Source organism: Takifugu rubripes, chromosome 17 (genome assembly GCF_901000725.2).
Source record: "Takifugu rubripes chromosome 17, fTakRub1.2, whole genome shotgun sequence".
NCBI lineage: Eukaryota > Metazoa > Chordata > Actinopteri > Tetraodontiformes > Tetraodontidae > Takifugu > Takifugu rubripes.
Window position 1 is genome coordinate 11,877,134 of NC_042301.1, and position 16,814 is coordinate 11,893,947.

At 46.4% G+C, this 16,814-nt stretch overlaps 1 protein-coding gene across 5 annotated transcripts in view; it reads right to left on the reverse strand.

Moving 5' to 3' along the window:
- Positions 1-1,174: 1,174 nt before the first annotated feature.
- Positions 1,175-16,814, reverse strand: part of LOC101065691 (caskin-1) — a 20,041-nt gene continuing 4,401 nt past the window's right edge. Inside the window, exons 2-21 of one of the 5 annotated variants that reach the window (XM_029851201.1) lie at positions 15,711-15,762; positions 14,675-14,772; positions 13,310-13,455; positions 13,052-13,147; positions 12,288-12,409; positions 12,070-12,178; positions 11,021-11,129; positions 10,716-10,810; positions 9,873-9,987; positions 8,237-8,335; positions 7,971-8,158; positions 7,496-7,577; positions 6,976-7,046; positions 6,155-6,259; positions 5,638-5,739; positions 5,368-5,506; positions 4,466-5,262; positions 3,382-4,009; positions 2,672-3,239; positions 1,175-2,080 (exon numbers count right to left, since the gene is read on the reverse strand). In XM_029851201.1, coding sequence (XP_029707061.1) covers positions 1,996-2,080; positions 2,672-3,239; positions 3,382-4,009; positions 4,466-5,262; positions 5,368-5,506; positions 5,638-5,739; positions 6,155-6,259; positions 6,976-7,046; positions 7,496-7,577; positions 7,971-8,158; positions 8,237-8,335; positions 9,873-9,987; positions 10,716-10,810; positions 11,021-11,129; positions 12,070-12,178; positions 12,288-12,409; positions 13,052-13,147; positions 13,310-13,455; positions 14,675-14,772; positions 15,711-15,762 — 3,806 coding nt within the window. In that variant the 3' untranslated portion in view covers positions 1,175-1,995. Of the gene's footprint in view, positions 2,081-2,671; positions 3,240-3,381; positions 4,010-4,465; positions 5,263-5,367; positions 5,507-5,637; positions 5,740-6,154; positions 6,263-6,975; positions 7,047-7,495; positions 7,578-7,970; positions 8,159-8,236; positions 8,336-9,872; positions 9,988-10,715; positions 10,811-11,020; positions 11,130-12,069; positions 12,179-12,287; positions 12,410-13,051; positions 13,148-13,309; positions 13,456-14,674; positions 14,773-15,710; positions 15,763-16,814 lie in introns of those variants that run through there. The other 4 variants (XM_029851204.1, XM_011612865.2, XM_029851202.1 and 1 more) reach the window with 4 other exon arrangements.

Consider the following 16,814-nt stretch of genomic DNA (forward strand, 5'->3'; position numbering starts at 1 on the left):
TACAGTCATTTAGTCGTCGAACTTTCGGTCAAATATAAATACACAGAACTATGGAAGTTGTAGTTTTCCAACAATGTAGTTTTAAAAGTTATTTCCTCTTCAGGAATAGTCTCGTCATCGAAATGCATGGATGTTGATCAATAAATATGGCATTCTGCAAAAAAAACCATGTACCCGCTGTTGATTTTAAAGTACATTATCCCAACGTATTTTTTTTTTAAAGAATCACTCTTCTACCAGTCACTTCCGGTTTAATTTACACATTTATTCTGATCACAGCTGTACAGAAATGAATCTTCACAGCAGAAATAGAATTTAAACCCAACCATGACACAACAGCCATCACAACACATCCAGAACTCAACCATCAATGTACAGGCTCAGTCAGCTCACCTTAATTCAAAGTCTGAAGTTATTTAACATTATTTTACTTATTCACACAGAATCATCTGTCCCTCAAATATATCTTTGTTTTCAAAGAGCATAAAAATACAAGTGGACTCTTTGTTGGGATGAACAATTGGTTGATCCACTGTCTGACCTACATGGGTAACCACTGAGATCTGGAAAAAGCCCACAACCAGGATGAGGGAAAGGGGTTGCAATAGGCTTGTACACAGCTTTTGAATTAATACAGGAGGACTGTAAACAGGATTATTGATTTTAAGGAACATACTGTATAGAACTTACAGGTCAACCCAAATGCTACTTGTAACACGTAAGCAGACGGGGAAAAAAGAATCCAATGTGGAATAAATATAAAGAAAACAAAAGACAAAATACAATGAAATTATGAAAGAACACTACCAAGGCACAAAGAGATGCAGAGTTGACAAATGAACAGAGGCGGAAACAGATAGGAAGGCGGAATGGAAACAGTTCCACTAACCAACACTAGAGGGAGCTCTAACAGTTCATATACCCAGATACTGTATAATATAAACTCTGTATGTATACTGGATGTACTACATATAGCATTGAAATATAGGATTATCTTTTAAAAACACAGTTCACTGCAGCAGGACAAAGGGATACACCGCATGAGAGTGCTTTTTATACCAGTATGTGCATGTTGCATGTTAATGTGTGTAAATGTGTCAGACCATTTTCAGACAACCTCCGCTGACAAAGCAGAGCACAATCATGATTACAATCAATGTAATGAACATTTATATGTTTAAGTGTGTGTGTGTGTGTGTGTGTTTGTGTGCGTGTTAAAGTCCACGGACATGCGTCTACATCATCGTTCTGATCATTAGAATAACTATTGCACGAGTGGGGGTGGGGGGCACTGACATGAGCATCAGACGGGGTTGTAACGACAACAACAGCAACAACAACACTGTGAGGAGAGACAACACGTGGGTCAGGAAGTCTGGCTAACCATAGTCCTCCACTCATACAGGAGACAAATAGATTCTTCTGCAAAATAAATGCTTTTGACATCTCAGAAGTCAGACAGATCCATAAAGCGGCCTGTCTGTCTTTGTGCTTTTAAAAATTCTCATCTGCATGTGCCTTTTCTGTCTACCTGCCTGTCTGTCAGCCAGTAAACCATTAAACCTTCATTTTTGCAAGCAATATGCTGATCTATCTGTCAGTCTGTCTGCCTGCCTGCCAGACTGAGTTAGGATCTCTGCCACAGTCCGTAGAGATGAAACGACACAAACGATTGTGCTTCTTGATGTGCGCAGCGCTCGGAGGCTGGGCGGTGGCGGCAATGGTGACTTGCTGGGCTGCGGAGGTCACAGGTTGTGTGGGAGCAGCCTCCCCATGTTGAGAGGCATTCTGCATCAGGCCACATAGGACTTCCCTCCTCGACATATTTTACAAGGCTACACGAGAAGCGTTCCAGCTGGAGGGACATACGCTCGGACACACGGACAGCTAAGAGCACCAGCATTGAGCATCAAGAGAGTTTTCTTCACACACCTACGTATGGTAGAGGAAAGGGAGGGGAAGGGGGGGGTGGGGGTGGTCAATGCTGGCAGGAGATCAGTCCAACATTGCATCCAGTTGGTCTGCCAAGTCGTCAAACATGCTTCCGATGTCGTCCAGGATGGACACTGTAGTCTTCTTACTACGAAGAGGAATGTCACAACAGTTCTTTATTAGCATCCATCCATCCCTCCATTAACTTTAGATTCATTACTGTAGCTTTCACGCTTTCTCCACAGTTTCCATTTGATATATTTCAGTCCTAAAATCTCAATGACGCAACATCAAGTTACTGGAACCTAAAATACCGTGTCAGGGGGCTCTTGAGCAAAAATTATAGCAAATCCAGGAAATCTAATGTGTTGTTTTTCACCATGTAAACAGACACTGTTGACTGGTTTAGTTCCAAGAAACCTGTTTCCACAGAAACCACAGGTTTCACAGAATCGAGAGTGAAACCATTTAAGACATTTAAGGTTTTTTTTACATTTGTTAGGTCTTACACTGTTAACTCAAATATTTATCCAAATGTTGTACTTTACTCACGTCAATAGTCACCAAATCTACAAAATGTGCTCTCATAATACACCCATCAACTGAAAAACCAGAGGAAAAGGTTGATCGGGCGAACAGAATCTTGATATTTCTTTATGCAGCTCCAGTTTTTGGGTTGTGACTTGAGCGTGAATCACTGTGTGGTTTCAGTGCTTCTTACACGACAAATAAAACTTACTCATTCTCAGCATCCTCCTCTTTGATTTTGTGCTCCACAGCCTCCACCGCTGCAGCCAAGGAGGCGCTGGTTTCCTCCAAACGATGATGCACCTCCTCCTCCTCCTCCCCCTGCTTGACTTCAACATTTCTCTCTCTTTCTCTCCTCCTCTCCTCCTCCTCCCTCCTACGTCTGTGGTCTGCCTGGAGCCTCTTCTCCTCTTCCTCTCTTCTCCTGTCCTCTTCCTCCTCTACCTCCCGTCCTCCCAGCAGGTCAATGGAAAGACCGGCGATGGAGGAGCGGGGAGGTTTCACAGGGTGAGGAGAGGGGCTGGAGGGGCTCTGTGCCGGAGAGGGGGAGGTAACTGGGAATCCTGGAGAGAGGGAAGGGGCTGAAGGAGTGTCAGGAGCTGGAAGAGGAGCAGAACAGGGAGAGGAGGATTTGGGAATTGTTGTGGGGCTGGATGCAGATGGGCTGGTGGCAGCAGGAGACGGGCTCATGGCTGCTGATGTTATTGCTTTGCCTGGTTTAGGGGCAGTAGGAGGTCCACGGGGTTTTGGCGACACAGGAGGAGGAACACGCTTGGGTTCTGTTCAGACAAGAAATATCACATGATTCTTTTGCTATTGCACTGGACTTTTCTGTGAACATCTCTACTATTTTTGTGAACTCTACTATTTCCAGCAAATGCCTGGAACCAAAATAACTGAGTAACTGCTCTTGCATCTCACCTGGGCTCTGTGCCGTCTCAGTAGTTTCAGGCCCAGGTATAGGGACTCTGCGGGTCGGCGTTGGGGGGTCAGCTTGAGTCTTCCTCAGGCTGACCGTGGACGGTTTGGGCGACACCGGCGGCTTGAGGGATTTTCTAGCCTCCATCCACTCGCAGGTCTCTTGGCCGGGCTCCGTCCTATCAGAGGCCTCCGACATTGGTCTTCTCCTCAGGACCACGCCACCGTTTTGCTGCACTTCTTTTCCAGAGTCTGACTGGTTATTGCTTTGAATGGACCCTTCTGTGTGCTCAGATGTCCGTGGTTTCCTGCGGATGGTGTCTGAGCCTGTTGTCATGGTAACAACAGTGGAAGCCTCCGATGCCGGCACGTCAGATGTGGTCACCGGCGGCTTCGGCTTCCTTCGGAGCGTCGTCGTTCCGTCTGTGACCTCGGAAGAGGAAGAGGAGCCCACAGTGGAACGGGGCCGTGGTTCCGGTCGCTTTGGAACTTGTTCCCGTGGTAACTGGTCATTCTCATTAACAGGGAGGCTTTCAGGGCCACTGATGGTCCTCCGCCGACTCAAAACATCATCCTCCTCACATCCGAGACCTCCTGCACCTGCCTGGCGGCGAAGCGTGGGTGGACTCACCTGTAAATCATATTTTTTAAATATGCATTTTAGCCATAAACAAAATAGGTGATTAGTTGGCACAAGACAGACTACAGATGACACTGCTATAACAGGAACAGCAGGAACAGCAAACTCCCCAAAACATCTCAAATGCCACCTAGTGGTAGGATCCAGGAACGCGATTATGCTCTGATCCTCAACTTTGTTTTGGTAGGCACTGAAAATTCAGGCACTCTCTGCTCGGATTGCCCCAGAGACGACTGATGTCATTTTATCACACCGATGCCATAAAAGAGTGAAGCTTCACAGCCGGCTGAGCTCCTCTTGTGATTCGACAGGTGGCTGTGGGGGTGAAACCTCAGCACAAGTCACTGCTGAGCAGAATCTGGCCCTCAAAATCTTCACCAGCACAGGATGGGAGAAAGCAGCGGAGCTTCTTTCGTCGTCATTCATGCCCCTGACAAACAGACCCACCTGTAGGTAGTTACTGCTGCCGCCCAGATTCCTCGGGAGGGTTTTGGCTCCGCTCCCAAGAGACGTTTCCAACATTGCAGCCAGGCTGCGAACGCTCCCGGAAGCTCCCTCTGATCTCTCCAGGCTTCCTGAATCCTTAGATCTTAAAGCCGACCCCAGACTGCCACAGTCACTTGCTCGTCGCTCTCGATACGGTGGGAGTCCTAGAAGCCCCTCCTCCGGCCCGTCTCCCTCCCCATCACCCCCCGTAATGGAAGAACAAGAGCGTTTAGGTGGCGTCGGAGGCCGACCTTTCCGACGAGGACGCAGGGCGACCGATGATTGGCTGCGGTTAAAAGTGACATCATTAGGGGTGGCGGTATTTGCAGAGCTGCTGCGGCACACGGTGGCATATCGAGAGTCTGAGTCGGAGCCAATCAGACTGTTAGTTCTCCGCCGTTCTTCCTCGGGGAGGCAGAGCAGTGGAACAGAAGTATCTGCAGCGGCCATCCCGGTGGAGGGGCGTGGCCGTGCCCTGGGCGAAGCCTGCTGGGTGCGAAAATGTGGCGGAGTTTGCGGTGGAGTTTGGGTCGGCGTGTGGGGAGGGGTCTGTGGGTATGTGGGAACTGGGCGAGGTTTGGCCAGTGGGCTGGGGATTCCTTCTCTCTGCCTCCTCACCTCCCTGCGGGGCTCTGAGCTTGCGCTGCCACCTGGACTGGATGGAGGCATAGACGGGCTGCAAGGAGGCTCCAAGCTAATTTCGCCTCTCTGTAGCTCCTTCAGTCTCCTCACTCCCAACATCAGCTTCTTCTGATGGCCTGAAATGAAAAAAAAACCTATTTACACATGATATTCATGCTCTACACAGTCTTTGTTTCATGAACTGTTACGTTTTAGTTCCCATCTTCACTCTGCTGGCTTACCGAGCTTTGAGATGCCAATCTCCTGCAGATCCTCGAGGCTGATGTCAGAAATGAAGTCGATGTTTTCGTACCCGTTCTGCACCAGAACCTGGTAGTACTGGCTAAGGCCCAGATGAGACAGCCAGTCTGCAAGATTGGCCTAAAGGAGAAAACCCCCAAGCAAGAGCCAAATGTTAAAAGGTACACACAGGCTACAGGACTGTAGCGTGCATGTGGGTGTGTGTGTGTGTGTGTGTTCCTTTCTGTTTCTCTGACACATTAGAAACTTACAGGCTTGTGGTCAGGCAGCCAGTCGGTGGTGGGCAGCTTGCTGACCTCTGACATCAACTTCTTTCGATGTCCAGGCTTCATGACTCCGATGGCGGTCAGGTCCTTGAATTCAAGGCGCATTGAGTCACATCAGGAATTTAGCGGCTACTGTAAATGTTCTTTAATGAACAGGACCTGAAATTCATGACTGACATTCACACATGAGCTGTAATATGAGTACGGGTATATGGGGCTTTGGATAGGCCCCTGTCCCTAGGACAGAGTCTGTCCTGTTACACAGTTTTCTGCATCACATCCATTCTAAAGGCATGTAAACAATCAAAATAATATAATGAAGCAGACAGAGAATGAGGAGTGACTGGTTCAGGACTCACACTGGGAGGGGTTCAGGTGACACACACAATGGAGTTCATGATGAGATCATCCAGGTCAAAGTGGAGCTGTGCCTGGCGAGGCCTTGACAGACAAAGGGGCAGGGCAGGGTGGGGCGTGAGGGGGTCAGGGATCATGACCTTACCTCAGGGGTCATGCGGCTAATGGTGTCTAGATCATATCCCGCGGTGAGGAAGTGGGTAGTGTAGAACTGCAGCTGAAACTCACCCAGCCACGTCACTACTGCCTGCTTCTAGAACACAGAGAACAAGTGTCTGTTTCTAGAATACAGAGAACTATTTCCCGTTTCTGGAGTACAGAACACAGAGAAGTAGTGCCTGTCTCTAGAACACAGAGAGCTACTGTCCCTTCCCAGAACAAGAGAACAGAAAACTGCTGCCTGCTTCTAGATCAAAACACAGTCCACTAATGGCAGACACTACTTGTGCATATTTCTAGAACCCTAACCTGCCAGTAAGAACCGCACCAACTACAGAAGAATCAACTACCGCATGAGGAAGACATCTCACTTGTGTTGAAAAGTAATGAACAATAAAAATGCGTTTCAAAGTTTTTAACAGACTGTGTTTGATCTTCACAGCGTGGTTACATCAGAAAAACTAGGTAGCTATTTCTAGCACAAAGGCAGAATCCAAAGCTCAGCACTGCGAAACCGCAACATGTGGGTGCCCAGCAGGTTGTGGGGACTGGGGGGGTGGGGGGTGGAGGAGTGGGAACAGAAGGCAAGACAGCAACCGAATCCTCGATGTGTCTGTCATTCTGCCTGTCTCCATGGTGACACGCTCACATGCCCGATCCTCAGGGTGTCATCTGTTCAGGTACCTTGCAGCACCGACTGATCCCACCCTGGTCGGCATCTTTCTCTCAAACTGAAATATCATTTGAGAGAAAACAGGAGCAACATAAAGAAGAGATGGCAGCGCTCATTGTTGAAAGAAAACTCACTTTCCCATCATCCTCCTCTGCCTTCCGCTCAAAGGACCGCTGCTCGTGGACAGTGGTGGAGGCAGACGAACCTTGTCGTGGAGGCGGGGAAGAAAATGTCACAGCGAAGAAAAGAAAAAGCATCAGTTTTGATTCTGCTCGAAAGCACCTAAGTTTTAATAATTCACGACAGCCAAACAGATTGTACCTCATCAAAGAACAGTCTGTTTTTAAATGTAATTTGACAGAACATTTATAAATAATATATGATTCAAATCACTATTTTACAAGCTTGGGAGCAGGAAGTACTGCTTGCATCTGATATAAACAGACAGCTGGTCTTTAGAGAAGCAGGTTGGGAAAAAAATGAGAAAAAACATCTATACACCAATCCAAATACACCCTGAGGCACCTGTTGAACTGTGAAGAACCCTGATTTTTTTTCTTTTAAATTGTCAGCCACCAGTACAGCAGTTATCGAAGGACCAGAGAGGAAACTTGAATCAGAAACGATGACTTTGTGGTGAGGGCGTTCTCTTACTTGCTGACTGCTCAACAGACTGTGACTGCTCCAGAAGATGTTCCTTGGCTTTAACAGACTGAGACAGCACCGTGGCCAGGAGCTAAACAGGAAAACACACAAGAGAAGTGTGTTCACACACACACACACACACAAATATGCACATTTGCACAATGATGCATCTACTCAGGGAGGATGATTCAGATCCCAGAGGTGTGTAAGCTCAGTGTACATACAGTAATATAAACAGAGTCTGACTTGTGCCATTTCCTCCTGCCTGCAGTTAAACAAGACAAGTGTGTCTATTTTGTCTCTGTACACTATTGTTTTAAAAATAATACTTCTTTCATTGGCAGATGAACGAACACCTGTCCAGGAAACAAAATTGTGGTTAGCAAAATGTTCTGTTTACTGGAAACTTGTTGCTGTTTCCAGGAAGGTTTGCAAGCAGCAGGCATGAACAAATGAATTCAAATAGATGCCCGATGTCTCTTACTTTTACGCCTTCGGCCTGTGCATGCAGGCCTGGAGCGTTGAGCCCATGCGTGTTGACCCCTCCTGGCGTGTTTGCCGGATGAGGACTGGGTGCAGGCGTGGTCAGGACATGTGTGTTTCCAGAATTCTGCAAGCTGCTGGATGAACGGAGACTTCCAATGCTACCCACGCTGCCGCTCCGCTCCCCACCTCCAAACAAACAAACAGAGACAAACAGATTTCAGTTAAGGCTCAAAGGAAAACAACAGCTTTCGCGCCTTCTTTTACCTGCCAGTGGTTTGCGTAGAACCCAGATGTCTTCACTGGTGCTGCTCTGCTGTCCCAGAGTCGGAGAACCTTGAGGACTTGGCTCTGCTGTACGTGAACCTGTGTCACACACACACACACACACACACACACACACACACAATTTCAGTATTTTGTGATTTCAAAGCTGTTTTCTGTCTCTGACCTCATGTATGTACTCTACACACATGCACTCGTACACACATGTCTAAACATGTATAGTAACACACATTGAGCACAGTTATAAACACAGAGATTCTACTAAAAATAATAATAAATTGTAAAGAAATATGTAAAAACAATGGGAATGTTTGTCATATCTGCAAATATAGCCATCTAGAACACAATGGAGCCAGAAAGGTTTCACATTCTTTTACTTTCACAATTGCGTTGTGATCCCGTGCTATAACAATAGTAACAACAATAATTTATTATTATTAGTAGTAGTAGTATATTATTATTCTAATTTCCCAGTCCAAGAAAGTAAAAAAATATTTTGAACTTTCTGCAACTTTACACATGCACACACACACACACACACACACACACACATGCACGCACGCACATATACTCTTATCTGTGTGGGGTCTTATCAAACAGTGTGTAACCGTGTGCTCTTATTTATATGATTTGCAGTGATTCTACTGTATTTACAGTATGTACCTGTCTGATTCTGCCGCTCCTCAGAAGTGGACAGAGGAGGAGGAAGAGGGGGAGGAGGAGGAGGAGTAGACAGAGAAGGAGGAGAGATGGGAAGAGGAACGTACCCGAAGGAGGAGAACCGAGGGAGGGATTGTGTGCTGTGGTGAGAGGGAGGAGGGGACGGAAGATGCAGGGGGAGGACTTTGGTGGGGGGGTACGAGTTTCCGTTGATCGACGCAATGGGACAGGGGTTAGGCCTGCGGAGTAGGAGGGTGTGGCACTGCTGGGAAGGGGAGTAACCTGGGCAAGAGCCCGGAGGAGGGAGGCGCAAAACAACAACAACAACAACACAACAACTGATCAGTCAATGTAAAACAAAACTAGTAAAAAGTGAAAAAACACAGTAAGTGGTTAAAATCAAAATAGGAGAAAATTAACACATCCATATATCCACAAGGAATATATCTATAAATATAAATAAAATTATAGTACACTTTAGAAATACACCAAAATTAAGAATGTGAACAAAAGCAGAACTGAGAGCAGGGGTGTACACTACCAAGTGACGTCAACATGCCAAAAATCCAAATTTAGATGGTGCCCATTTCTTAGGAAATAAGCATCTCTGCTGAGAAACTTCCTAAAATACACAGACTGGCACAAGTGTCACTTTTTAGTGATGCCCCCACGGCTGGTTAGTGATCAGGAATGGTAACAGAAGGAGCACGAGTTAAGAGGAAGAGAGGAGGGAGCAGGGTTGACAGCCATTGACGACCAGCGTCTGATCGATGGCAATGATTGACAGGTGAGGGAGATGGGTGGGCTTCCCAAAGAGGCTGATGATGATGCCGCGGCTCGCTAACACAGCTCTATCTACAGCAGCTGCAGAACTCACACACATGCAAATATGTACACATCCTCCCACACACACACAGGCACACACGCACAGAGACATAGCTGTGATGTGGGTTGTCACCTGCCCTCTTGATGACTTCCACCATGTTGGAAGGAAAGTAGCCTACACGGTCATTTCCTGTGCGATTGTCATGAATGCAGCCTTTCCATCTCCCGTCAGAATGCTGTTCCAAAACCTGCCAACAGTTATGCACAGATAAAAATTCCAAGCTACACTAAAATTTATCTCCCCTCAATTGAGTCGACCTCAACAATCAGCCATGAAGAGAAAACTGTGGCTTTGGAAGACCTGGTTGTATAAACAGTAAGCCAAGTTGGAAAGGTCAAAGGTTCTTCATTCATTTAGGAATGAGCAATGGCTATTATATGTTAGCATGCAAACAAACCAAAGTTTCCTTTTCACTAATTTAAAAAACCAACAAACTCAACCTTTAGATCTACAGGAACTCAAGCAAAATGCACCATCATTTAGGTTACTAGGGACATGTTGAGTAGTGAAACATCTGTCAACCACGAAGGGACTCAAACCCTCAGTCTTCTAATTCGAAGTTAGACGCCTTATCCATTAGGCCACGCGGTCTGCCATTTGGCACCCCTAGCAACCAGTGAGTAGGACCAGGTCGATTTAGAGTGGCTTAAACAGCTGTTATGCTGATACCAGTGCCCTTTAACACTGCTTTTTTTTAAATTCTGACGATACTCCAAAGGTGTTATCCTAACATCCTTGTCTGTTGGGCCACATATTCTCATCAACACACATGCTGGGTTTTGGGGCTGCGACTATATTTCATTCTACAGTGTTGACTCAAACCCATGATCCACTAAGGACCCAAATTACGTCGGTGGAAAGACGGATTTCTGTAGCCGGTCATGCTACATCTACATTATAACACCCGTGATATACCGTGATAATGTCGCCAGCTTTAACGTTGAGGCTTGTGAGGTCGTAGTTGTTGCAGTAATCCTTTAGTGCGCGTACTTGCATCGCAGCTGAAGCATCTAGAAAAGAGGGGATAGTGACTGTCAGCAGAGATTTTCACACTTGCATGGATGCAGAACACAGAGCTGGAGGAGGAGGAGCCAAAGAAATGGGAGTACATTTCAGTGAGTGAGGTTAAATCTGAGACGCTTCCTGCATCGTGTCTGCCATCAGAGATTTAAGACACACAGGATTTTTTTCCTTTCGCGTGTTTGCGCTGACGATCTCACCCCTCAGAAGTTGTTTAATCTCTCGGCTGGCCTGCGTGGTGGTGAACTGGTTAACAATGTCCAGAGCTGTTTGACTCATGGTGTTTCTCACGCCTGCACTGATGCCGCTCTGGATGGGAGAGGACAGAAATATCCGAGTTGAAGAGTGAAACCACATGCACACATTGAGGACGCACATGGTTGCATTTAGGGCAGCGAAGATGGATGGTTTGTGTTCAGCTAAAATACAGAATTGTAAACAGACAGTGGCCTTAGACAACAACTGCCAGCCACTACCAACAGTGTCCTAGGATCCCTGTCCAGATGTTTCAACCCCCATTTACACCTCATCCGGTATGACCTTAACGTGATGACAAGGTGAGATAATGAGAGGTCAAACGCAGATTTTAAATGCCTGGACATCAACATCCGGAAAGAGCAGCTGCAGGAAGAATGTCTCTACCTCTGCTCACTGAAGACACCTGATGTGCGACATAACAGTGCGGCACAGAGGCTGTCGAGCGGCACTTAGACGATTAGACGGCAAATAGAGAGTTGTTTGACTCCTTCAAGGAGACAGTCACAACACCATTCATCACTTCTGTCACCTGGAACATGATTTTCAAAAAAACTGCTCCACCAAACACCATGAAGGGATTCAAACCCTCGAGCTTCGGATCCGAAGTCACTTTGTCCATTAATCCACATTCGTGTCCTGCCATTTTGACGGCAGTACACAACACAACACAAGTATGGAGCAATGAAGAGAACTACTTTAAAATCCTCAGATGATTACTCATCTCATCTGCATTCTGGTCTGCAAACTCATTTAAAGGTGACAAAAAAAGAACAAAAGGACACACACGAGAGCTGGGATGGCGGCCAGAATGCTGCAGACAAGAAAGAAGCTAACATCCTGCTGGCTTCATCACACAGCTCCATGGGACGGATGCCAAGTGCTGAGGTGGGAAGTTGCTCAGTTGGGGCTCAAAGGATTCAACAACAGTTGCTCTTGGTCAACGCAATCAACAGACACACAGGCGGAGAGCGAGACAGGCAGATGGACTTACATCCAGCAGCAAGCGGACCACCTCCGTCTTCCCACAGAGTGCAGCCTGATGCAGTGCTGTTCCAGACTCCGACTGTCTGTTGATGTCTATACCAGCCTGAATTAGCAATCTGCAACAGAGCAGTGCACATTTTAGGTTCATTCCTCTCACCTGGAGAGGATTTCTACCACTCGAATATCAGGACAGGCGAAAGAAAGGAGGGAGAAGGGGTTTCACACCGTATGACATCAATGTGTCCGTTCTTGGCAGCCAGATGGAGAGGTGAGACGCCGTTGGGGTCGGAGGGTTTTGGTTCCAACATGGCTGCACACATGTTGCTGCTGAGCAGGAGCTGGACCACCTGCAACCAGAGACGCAGCCAAGTGAACGACAATAAACACGCTGAGACACCAAAATCACCTTCCAGCAGGCTCGTGGGTGCAGTGGGAGTGTTTAATGTTGGCTGGAAGGTTAAATTGAATTTGCAGATTTTGGAATGGAACAATTGTTTAGAGCAATGGGGGACAGCTCGCGATAGTTTGGATGTGATATTTAAACTGGATTTTAATTTCATGAATTTTAATCATCTGGCAACAGAACGGAAGATAATGAGCCTGCCTCCCACACATACACACAAACACACACACACACAGTTTTGTTTTTCACACTCATTATTGTATGGGGATAAAAATACATGTCTAAACACATGAACATGGGGCGGCAACAAAAGAGTGTTTTATGACTAAAAATAAGTGATTTTAAATGCTAAAAGTTTAAATATCACAGCTTTAAGAGGCTCAAACTGTTTCACAGGACTATGGAGACATTAACGATTTTTTGCTGCATTTTTATTACTTTTTTGTAAGACTGCGGAGTTTCATTTCCCTTCTGTTTCATCAAACTGCATTTATGTGGCTAAACCCCAATGACTGTCTGTCTCAGCTCCTTTTCTTGTTTTATTTTCTCCTGTGGGCTTGACTACATCCGGGTAAAAGACACTCACCGCAACGCGTCCGAATTCACAGGCGAGGTCGAGTGGCGTTTTCCCAGCTGAATCGGAGATGCAGGGGTTCGACTGGTGCTGCAGCAGCATCTCCGTCTGCAACGCAAACACACGGTCACCTCCACAGGCAGCACGCAGAATCCCCAGACGTTGCTTCTGAATGTTTGAACTTGTCACAACCACAGGTCCCACATGCATCACTGAGCGCACGCAACAGATAAACACACCTCGCATCACGCACAGAACACACACAGTTACCCCGTCGTAGTGTCCATGCTGAGATGACAGGTGCAGAGGGATCTGTCCTTCGTCTGACTGCCCGTTGACGGAGGAGCCCGCCTTCAGCAGCATTTTCATTGGTTCTGTCCTCCCCTGCCATGCAGCGTAATGCAGAGGACGCATCCCTACACAAAACACACACACCAGACCACACACCAGAGCACACAGCCCCACATGACAACACAGCAAAACGTACACACGACAACACACACGTGCAAACACATAAAGAGACACGCAGAGCACATGCAAATACATAAATTCCAATATTGTTTCCGTGGACGTAAACAAGCAGGCAAAAATATTTACCATTTATTTAAAATTTAAACATGATAATCAACGGAGGAGCATCATATTTTGTGCATGTTAGACTAGATTATCAAACATAATGAAATGCTCTGAGCCAAAGTTCATGGCCATAATTCCTTCTCTGGATGACAAGATCTTCGCAGGAAACTGGGCATTGCAGCCAAATCCTGCAGGAAGTTTGTCCGACCATTTCATCAGACACGCAAGCATGTTTTTATCAGGGCATCAACCCGAGCCCCTATGAGAAAACTGCAGAATAAAGAGCGTGAGAGCAGTGGAATCGCTCTTCAGGAAGTGCAGATTTCCGGCTCACCTTGTTGAGGTGACACCAGCCCACTTCAGATGGATTTGTGAAATACCAGTGCACGTTCAGATTAAGGAGGTTTATTTTTGTGTTCGCATGACAACAAAGGTCTCGCAGAATGTTGCTGATGATAACAAAACAAAGCCATAAAAACCTTCCGTGTGGAGGCCAAGTGGAAATAAGACAGGAAGTTCGGGGTTGTGACTTTTAAGAGGATGGTCAGAAGCAGTGAACAATAATGGAGGCAATGAAGGAATTGTTCCCCCTATCAGGATGGTGAGGGCAGTTGGTATGACCTAGTATTTCCAGACATAACTGGTAAAGCTGGAATTCAACTGGTCCCTGCTACTGGAGGGATTAAATCTCCCATCTGTCCCCAGATCTCTTCTTCTTTTCCTTCCTTATGGATTCCGCCAGTATGAAATGCAGATATTTGCCGCTCCACTTCCACGCGGCTCTCAGTGCCTGGAACGTTTCACTTCTTTGTCTACTGAGCTGAGCACACAAAAACCAACAACCGCGACGGCACTTTTGATTCTCCTCAAGGCTCCGATTTTTATTGCATCGCGCGGTTTGATCATCTGCAAAGCAGAACACAAGTACTCTGGGTTGTTTTGCTTTTTTTCTGTTTACTTGCGATTGTTTCCTGGCTGCCACTGTGCTTTATTCCATGGTAACGGTGAGTTTTTGTGGTTAGCAAAATGACATCGCCAACATCTGCTTGTGTTTTGTACCTTTGTGGTCTTTAATATCCACTGTTGCCTGCGCCTCCAGCAGCAGTGAGATCAGCTCCTTGTTACCACTCAGAGCAGCGTGGTGCAGCGGCGCCAACCTTCACACAGACACAGATTATGTGCAAAAATACACACATCCACATATGCAGTAAAAAAAGAAATCGCACGGTATAACTTTGCTGAAGAAATCTCCCGCGTAGTGCAACTCCGCCCCTCAGCTCTGTGTGAGAGACAGGAGGGGGCAAATGACCTACTTCCATTAATAAGCAATCTCCCTACCCTAGAGCCAAGCGTGCACTCACAGTGCATGTGTGTGTGTCTAATAGATCCCTGGTGAATTTAAGGGCCAGGCCCTGGAGACAAACCAACGGATCATCAGTCATTACACAAGGAGCTGACTCCAATTATCTGATTCCAATCAGCGTAACAAAAAGATCTTCATTACGTGACCGAACCAAACGTAACACAATTGCAAACCAAGCATGTGCACGCAGAGAAAAATCTCGACCAGCCAGGTCTAAATATAGTCCATATCTATAGCATTACAGCCTGAGTTAATAAGAGGCAGCTTCTGGCTTGAGCAATGCAGGCTGCGTTACATGCTAATGATGGGATTTGAGCATTTTATGAAGTTATGATGATATTTGATACTAGGACAATGTCAGAATGGGATCATGGCCTTTTCCAAGATGCCTGTTACAGTCCAAAAGCAGAGTTTGGTGCTGCTGGTGTGGTGGTTTTCAGATCAGTTGAGGTATTTCATCATTAACGGTGAACTCCGCACACAATCAGGCTGGCAGCCAAATGAACTCATCAATACCGGGTCCACTTCCTGCTCAGACCAGCGCGGCGGCGAACAGGGATCGTTCTGATCATTGTTCATCAGAACCAGGCAATCTGAGACTGCACGCTAAAAGCTGACCCAAGACATAAAGTTAATTTGATGGCAGTTTCTGAAGCGGTCAATTCTAACGGCAATGTAAGTGGACTGAGTGGATAATCAATGGCAGACAGGAGAATGATTTAATTTCCTCACCCATCAGCATCCTGGATGTTGACGTTCACTCTCTTTGCTGCTCCGAGGAGCTCTGGAAGGGTCAGACAAAACAAACAAAGAAGAACAAAAGAGAAAATCAGCACAAACACTTGACGCCTCATTTCAGCTTCTAGGTGTTCTAATACTCCGGTCCAGCAGGATGACTTGGCACAGTTACACATCTAAAATAGATTCTCCACTCTGCCATTAATGGAGGTCAAGGAGAAGAAAGAAAAACAGGAAGTCCAGGCAACTTATCATCCAAACTCAGGAAATGTTGTTTCATGTCAGAAACGTGTGCACACGTGTGAATGTGATGACCTCGATTGGAACAGACAGGAGGAAAGTGCAATGATCAAAAGTCCAAACACATGTACATGCTAAAGAGCGGCTTGGTTGTTTCTCTGTCTGTACTTTTTTTTTTTTCAGTTTGGTCAAACCCTCATAATCCACTGGGCGTAATCTGTAGCTGCTCTGTAATCTGGGGAAAAGCTTCCCTCTCTCCCTCTCTCTGCAGCTCTATCCGCACTTCATCCCTTCATCCTTCTCTCACACTCTAATTTTCACTGTAATTTGCTAAAGAGCGGCAATGATTCGTAGTTCTGCTGGTTCTGTTTACCCTCTGAAGATGACATCATACTCCAAAAGGTGTGTGAGGGTGTGTCTATGTCCACACGTGCACACAATCTATGTTGGATTAAAAACAAGAACCATCCCCCCCACGCAGATGAATCAATGAGTACAGAGCAGAGAGCCACATGACCCGTGATCAGAAATTTCCAGCCTGTCCACCTTTCCTCTCCTCTCCTTTCCCCCATTCATCTATCTTGAAATTGGACCTAAAGTGTTTCCTTTTGTCTTAAAAAACCCAGTGTTTCACTCTTAATGCCCGGTTGGCTGCTCTGCCCACGCCGCTCTGTGTGATTGCTTGATTCACTTGAAATCATTGTATTCAATTTCAAGTGGAAGAATCTTTGCTCTCCGGCATCAGGGATGCCTCTTTTTTAATGGCATAGTTAGGCCCAAGACAGCTGACGAGTTCCCCAGTTACCACGGTAACCAATCAACGTGTCATTCTCATGTAGTGTCAATCGCTTGGCAGGG